Source organism: Acomys russatus, chromosome 16, assembly GCF_903995435.1.
Source record: "Acomys russatus chromosome 16, mAcoRus1.1, whole genome shotgun sequence".
Taxonomy (NCBI): Eukaryota; Metazoa; Chordata; class Mammalia; order Rodentia; family Muridae; genus Acomys; species Acomys russatus.
Genome location: NC_067152.1, coordinates 5,134,321 through 5,141,896, shown reverse-complemented (window position 1 = coordinate 5,141,896; position 7,576 = coordinate 5,134,321). Strand labels below are relative to the sequence as shown.

The 7,576-nt window shown below is 52.6% G+C and overlaps 1 protein-coding gene across 4 annotated transcripts in view; it reads right to left on the bottom strand.

The window, feature by feature from the left end:
* Window positions 1–4,117: 4,117 nt before the first annotated feature.
* Window positions 4,118–7,576, bottom strand: part of Fam222b (family with sequence similarity 222 member B) — a 64,239-nt gene continuing 60,780 nt past the window's right edge. For 2 of the 4 annotated variants that reach the window (XM_051158034.1, XM_051158033.1), the window contains exon 3: window positions 4,118–6,048. In XM_051158034.1, the coding sequence (XP_051013991.1) occupies window positions 4,442–6,048 (1,607 nt within the window). In that variant the 3' untranslated portion in view covers window positions 4,118–4,441. The remainder of the gene's footprint in view (window positions 6,049–7,576) is intronic. The other 2 variants (XM_051158036.1, XM_051158035.1) reach the window with 1 other exon arrangement.

Genomic DNA, 7,576 nt, shown 5'->3' with positions numbered 1-7,576 from the left:
CACCCCTAACCCTTAGGTGCCTCCAACTGGTGCTTCAGCCCTGGCCCCTGGGGGGAGCAGGTCTCAGGGTTATCAAGGGCTGGAAACAAGTGATCCCAGGGCCTGTCTCTCCTCCTGGGCAGGGCAGACATGCCTTGGTGCCAGCCACATTCTACCTGGACTGAGGTGCCTGCTCAGGTGCTGTGTCCCAAGAGCCATAGTGGGGGTGGGAGAAAACAGGAAAAGGGAGGGGTAGTTACAAGAATCTGCCTTGAGAGATCCTCTCTTTTTCATTCACCCAGTGGTGCCCTCTCTGGTTATTTATTTCTTTAGTACTAGAAGGGCACAGCAGGGGAACTCTTAATTTTTAATAAATCTTGAATTGTATTTATTAACTTGATTCCAGCCTGTCTTCTCCCGGTTGGTTAGGGCTCTGGGAGGCTGAGCCCAACAGAAAAAAAAAGGGGGGGGGGGGACGGGGACGACACTGCTACTGTGCTTTGCAGCTGCACCTCTGGCGGACACAGTGGGGATTGCAGCAAACTTTGAATGGGAGCGCCACGTGCAGCTGCCCTCTGGTGGTTCAGTGAGTAAGTGCAGGGCTGCTGCTTGGGAAGCTGGCGTTTCTAGTCCACACCTCACTGAAGTCTAGTGCTCTGCTTAGGCAGGTCTTTGCAGGCCAAAGGTCAATGTCCTGTCTTCTTCGGTTACTCTGCCTCCTTGAGACAGGGTCAAAAATCCTGGAGCTTACTGATTCCACCGAGCTCCAAATGTCTTCTCTGAATTGACCCAACAGCCTAGGTGTTACAGATGCACGCTGCAGAATCCAGTTTTTTAGGAAGGCCACCTTTCCAACCTGAGGCCTTGTGGCTGAAGAGTAAAGTGGTTTTGTTTTGTTTTGTTTTTTTACCATTAGGATAAATGGGCCTTCATGAAGAGTTAATGAGGCTGCATGTGCCTGCCAGATTGAGGACTTATTATTAGTCTGTACTCCGAATAAGAGGGGCCTTGGATTTTCTCACCCGTTAATTTCATTTGCTTCTCATACTGTTCCGCTTGTTTGCCTCTGACTACACACATTTCAGCTAAGAACAGAAACAAACTGACTCCTTCGGTTAGTTTTGGGGCAGGGCCTGGAATTCTGTGGCCCCCATGAGCTACTCGATCACATGCTCAACCCCTGGGATTTTTGACAGGCATCCTGTAGGCGGATAGCTCCCTCTAATTTTGGCAATAAATTTGGGCTTGCTTTTGGCAAGTTACTTAGCTACGTGGGGTTAACTACACTTAATGGTAAAATGAATCTTGCTCAACCACTGTCTTGGAATGTGATCATGACAAGCCCTAATTAACATGAAGTGCCTTTCTCTACGGCCTAGCACTAAGACCTGTGAGTCCCTCCTGAAGAGGCAAAGGGGCCGTTGTGAAGAGAGACTAGCTAGGTTAGCTCTTCGCTAACCCAAGTTTTTTTTCGAGACAGGGTTTCTCTGTGTAGCCTTGGCTGTCCTAGACTCACTTTGTAGACCAGGCTGGCCTTGAACCCACAGTGATCTACCTGCCTCCTGAGTGCTGGGGTTAAAGCTATCTTGGTTGGAACCTTAGCTAAGGCCAAAATGGTCCCTTCTACAGAGCAGCATGGTACACACAACCTGGAAAGTAGCAGAGAAAACTTTGGCTTAATATCTTTTAATTGACACATCCACAGGTCTTGTGGAGTTCAGGCCAGGCCACCAAGTGGACTTCTGTCCAGGAATACTGCAGACAGCTGGGCTCACCTGCCTACCACATTACCGCTGACAGTGGGTGGACACTGCAGGCTCCATATGCAGAGTGCTTGCCTAGACATGAGGGAAGGAGGGAAGCAAAGCACTTTTAAAGGGCTTTCCCTGGCGACCCCCCACCGGACTGTAGGTAAGACCCAATCCCCTAACTGAAAGCTCCGCTCCCCACCCCCATGAAAGAACTGTAACATTCCATTTAGAAGCAATGTACGCCACCATGAGGCAAGGGCAGCACCTATCACTGTCGTAAATAACTCCACTGATGCTAGCGAGAGAGGGTTTATATTTGTTGGAGGGCTTATGGCAAAACAGACGCCCACTTCTTAGGACTTATGGCCTTTGGAGTGAAGTAAGGCCTCTGGGCCTCCACTGAGGCAGCAGTCTCCAACTGGGCCCCACCTGGGGCTTGGCTGGACTGTATGTACAACCTATAACCAATCCCAGACCGGGATGGTAAGTTGGGGGTGGGTGGGGGGAGGGGGAGGGTGTTGGTCGACTAGGATGCTGCTGCCACCAAAGACACACTATTCCCCCTCTACTGAGTGACATGGCAAATACTGTCAAAAACAAGAAAAGCTCAAACACCTCAGGCGTTCACGGTCAACGAATAGGACAAGGTCAGAAGGTGAGGTTTTTGTTTACTGCTTTATAATAATCTTTAAAAAAAAAAAAAAAGCCCACCACGCCCATAACCACAGGCGAGGTGAGATGGAGAAGGAGTGCTACAGTGTGTGGATAAGAGTGGGGAATCCAGGCTTTCCCTTGGGGTGGCACGGGGTCTTGGAGGCAAGGTGTGGAGATGAGGCCCTGGCTGGGACCCTTATTGCTGGCTGGGGATTGACTGGGGTGGGGCAGGGGGACCATCAGGCTCAACTAGGAAGCATTGGACACCAAAGTTGAGGGCAGTCATTTGTAGGGTGAGGGATCGGTACATTTTCCATGCAGACAAGAGGTGGGAGTGAGGTGTGAAAGCCCCCAAACTGCTGTTTGGCCCGGTTTCCTACAGTGGTAGCCCCCTCTCAGGAAGATCTTGGGGAGGGGGTTACAATATCCTACAATATCAGGTGGGAGGTCACAGGAGGGGGGGGGGGGAAGCTCTTTAAGTTTGATTCAGGTAAGCAGCTAGTGGAGGGGCTAACGCCTTGGAGGAGGCGTTGTACCAGAAGTTGAGGGGCTTGCAGACAGGACAGTACCAGTGTTCACAGGCGGCAGGGAGACTGTGAATCAGGACTCCATGTTGGTATCATTTGGCATAACACACTCAGGCAATTTTTTTTCCTTTTTTTTTTTTTTCCTTCTTTTAAATATAAGGCAACTTGCCAACACATAATTTAAAAACTGGTCTTCAGCCACATTGCTTCAGATCACTACAGAATTTCTGGCTAAGGAACAGTGAGAATAAACCCAAACCCTTCAGTTATCAGCTCACATTCCCCAACAAAGAGGGAAGGCAAGAGCTTATTACTTTTAAAGCCCAACTGTGCAACAGAAGACAGGTGCAAAAATTTACAACAAAACAATCTAAAGTTACAGAGAAGTGTTGAATTTCTAGACAACTAATTGTCACTTGGGAATGAGTCACACTGGTCCTGAACAGGTGGAAGGTGCTCTAAGAATGGGCGAGGGGCGAAGGGGCTGTTCCCAACGGAAGCCCCTCAGCACTGGTCAGAACCACACTCATTTGGTAAGGGAGGAATTCAAAGAGCTTAAGGCTTTGTGTTTTTCCTTTTGTTCTTCATTAAACTGAAGGGCGGCAAAACGTGAGGGTGGATGTACCTGTGGGCCACTCATACACAGTGCTCCTCGAACCCACTCATTCATACAGAAACATGACATTAAAACTTACAGTGTGGACCAATAATTCTTAGCCAGTGTAGAGAATCAAATGTATTTAACTTTTATCTTAAACTTTTTTGGTGTTTTAAATTCCAAACTCTAATGTGATCATCCTTTACCTATAACTAATTCAAGTAAGGTAGTTTTTGTTTTGTTTTTTTCTTTTTCTCTTCAGAGGGAGGGGAGGCAGGGATGAGAACAGTGTTGAGTTTGGAGAGAGGCAATAGTGACAGGAGGACGTCACAGAACGCCAGATGGCCACTACATTTCTCTGGAAGGGGAGTCAAAAACCAAGACACCAATGCAAGGTTCTGAGTCTCAAGGCTTTGGCAAGGACAAGTGCAGTGGCTTGGGAGCAACGGAAATGCCAATCCAAGCCTTGCAGGATGGGAGCAGCTGGGGGAAGATGGGGGTTGTGTTTATCTTGGTGGACATCTTTGGGGGAATAAAGAATTAGCTTCCCGAGCACTGACGAAGTCTGGTTTCTTAGTCCCAGACAGAGAAGCCTAACTTAAAGGCCACTCCCCTCAGCCATACCTCAGTCCCAAAACAAACAGAAGCTCAACAAAAGATGGTGGGAGTCAAAAGTGGTCAGGGTAGAGATTGCCTGGTGGGCAGGTGGCTGAGGGGACAGGGGTAGGTGCTAACAGAAAGCCACGAGTTGCTTGAGTGAAGGATAAAGGGCCTTCTGCCCCCAAACCCACCCTGCCAAGTTCCCTTCCTTAGCCATCTAAGGATGATCACACTGGAGCAGTGAAACCGTGAGACTATCCAGTTACTTAAAAGAAAGACTAAACCTAGAAGGGCGATGTATGAAGTCTGCCTGAGGTGGGCGTCACGACTCCCTATCTATACCCTGGGTGCTGAATATGAAGACTTCGGCTATCTGTGGGCTCGGGGGCTCGGGTGCCGGGGGCTCGGTGGGCCTTGCTCAACATGGCCAGGCTCTGTTCCCGGAAGCAGGCCTGCTGGAAATCTCCACTTAGGTAATCCACCGTCTGCACCAGGCTGTTCTGACTTGCCACTGGACCACCCCCAGTCCCTGCTCGGTAGTGAGCCCCGGGAGCTGCCGCACAGTCGAGGGGTGTACCTGTGGGCTGCCCACCATGGAACGGCATGGCGAGGTCCTGAGACCCCGAGCTGTCGCTATTGGGAGTTGGTAGAATGTTGTTCCACAGGGGTTGGAAGTAGTGACCGTTGGGGTAGGCCAGTGGGGCTGGTAGGCCGTTGACTGGTGGGGATGGAGTTGGCTTCTCCAAGGGTGGCTTCAGATGGAAGGACTGTGCCAGGCAGAGTTCCTGCGGGTAGGCAGGGGCCTTGCCCACAAAACCAGGCCCTGCCAACTCGCGTCCTGCTGTATGTTTGCCCGTTAGGCCAGGGGCTGGTGTCCCACCAGCCTCGCTGCACATCTGTTGTAGGTGGGCCAGCTGGTGCTGGTTCCAGGTAACTGGCTTGAGGTCGCTAGGGTAGCCAGTGGGGGCTCGAGAGATGCCTGTGGGCAGGTTGACAGGACCTGCAGCAGGCAGTGCGGCTGTGACCGCATGGGTGTGCTCCATGGGATTGACCACACATGAAGGCATTGGTGTGGGGACGCTGTGGGTCGACACCCGGGTGCTTGCATTGATGAGCAGACTGCGACTAATAGGGCTGGGGTTGGCGATCTGGCCCTCACACACTGAGGTAGTGCTGATGCCTGCCCTCGTCTGGCAAAACTGGTTTATCTGGTGAACGATGCTGCTCAGGTCCGGGGGCTGGCTGTGTTGCAGGGTGGCAGCCATTGAGAGGGGGATAGTTGAGGTAGACACGGTCACATTCGGGGGGGCATCTGAGTCTGGCATCTTCCGGCCTCCATGCAGCAAGGGATTAGGGGGGTGCTGGAGACCCTGGTGAGTCAGGGCCTGTGGGTGGACCAAGCCCTGGGTTTGGGCCATCGGCTGAGGGTGGCCCAGGCCCTGAGGCTGCTGGAGGCTCTGAGGGTGAGACAGTGCCTGTGGTGGTGGTATACCCTGAGGGTGTTGCAGTGTCTGAGGAGGGGCATGGGCCAGGGTCTGTGCATGCTGCAGGGCCTGCTGGCGGGCCAGAGCCTGGGCCTGGGGGTGGGCTAAAGTGCTGGGTGCCACAGTAGCATAGGGTGCCACTGGGGGGTTCATGATGGCCTCAGGGAGGAACCGGGCTCGGGTGCCGTCAAAGTCCTTGAGTATGCTTTTGGCTGGCACTTTGACAATGGCAAGCAGGCCTGCCTTGGTGGCAGCCTGAGTCGGGTAGGGGCTGTAGCGCTGGGCTGATGTGTCGAGGCCGTTCACAGCACGACGCACGTGTTTCCGCTGGGGGACCTTCACACTGTTGGGGAAGATTTTTACAGTCAGTGGGTTGTTTGCGACCTTCTTAGCATACGCGTCCAATTCGGCTGGGGTAGGGTAGTGAGCAGTTCTCATTTTCTGTGGAGTGTCCCCTAGAGAGAGAAAGAGAGAGAAAGAGAGAGAGAGAGAGAAAGAGAGAGAGAGAGAGGGAAGGAGAGCAGAGAGGAGGGAGCTCATCAGTGGCAAGCCAACCAGCCTTTCTAGAAGCCCTGCTGAAGCCACAGGGAGGGGGAGGCTGTCGTCTGTAGCCTTTACTCTAGATGCAGCGGTAGTTCCCACAATCACAGCATGGCTGACACTCACTGGGTACGTACAGCAGGCCAGGCCTGGGAGTGAGGGACAGGCTACCTCAGCGATCCTCACGGCTACTGCTACTACAGGAGGCAGGTGCGCTGGGAGCCTGTTTTAGAGGTTTCTAAAGATCAGGATGGAAAAGCAACTTTGCAAGTCTCCAGGTTGGAAATCCAGAGCCAGTTTTCATGGACACCACCAAAAGCTCTTCAGTACACGAGGCTCCAAGCTCCTACCCGCCTTGGTGGCTCAGGGTTAGAAGCTTCAGGCACAGCTGCCTGTCAGCAGCACCCTCCTCAGTCATCGGGACACTGGTAAAGGGGGCCATTCTTAGTCTCTACGCTTTGGCCTACAGTGGCCAGCGAGGCAGCTGGGGTGCCATGCCCACGGGTGGACAGGCCCATCTGGCACAGAGAACAAGACGCTTTTTCAGGAGAGGATGAGGAAGCTAACACCATCTCTCACTCACAAGTTCACTTTTGTTTACAGTTTTCTGGGTCCCTGACTGGCTGAAGATCAAAGGCTTTATTTATTTGCCCTGGAGGGAGGAGGATACTACATGACAGAGCAGCAGGGAGGGACCCAGAAGAAGAGATTCAGCCCATTTCTTACGTCCTAGGTGTCAAAAACAGTCTGCATTTGGTCCATGTCAGCTGCTACTTCCAAAAAGGAGGAAGGAACTTGCCATCCCTTGGAGAGAGCGCAGGAGTGCCCACTCAGGCCGCCTGCTCAGAATGCCAACAGATGCCTTGTTCTCATCTGGGGGGGGGGGGTGGGCGGGGGGGGGCACGGGTGGGGGGGCTCCCATCAGGACTCCAGCGGATGCTGGGTTTCCAATGCAGAAAGAAAAACTTCCCATAACAAGAGCTCTTTAAGGATGCCAGGCTCCCTCCTACGAGGGATCTCTGCTGCTTTCTTCTCTCAGGGAAGGGGGGTCTACCCTGAGCGCACACAAAAAGTACTTAATGAGTACTGAATGAGTAAGTATACACACTGCCCCAAGCAGAGGAAAACGGCTTTGGCTCAGAGCCGGGGCTCAGCTGGCCGGCTCCTCCCTGCTTCCTCCCTTGGCAGAAAGAAGCCAGGAAGGACCAAAGGCTAGTCTGTTGAGTGCCCAGCTGGTAGCTCTGGCTGGCCCTGGCCCAAAGGAGACTCCATTCAAAGTCATGTAAGAGGGCATCAACTGGAGCAGAAGCAGACTTGGGGAGCACATTAGAAGAGCTGGGTAGAAATGGCTGTTCTCTGAAGCAGGGAAAAGAAAAAGTTCGAGTCTAGGAGAAACGAGTATGTGGCCCCATGCCCCAAAAAGCAGACCGGAGCTAGAGATGG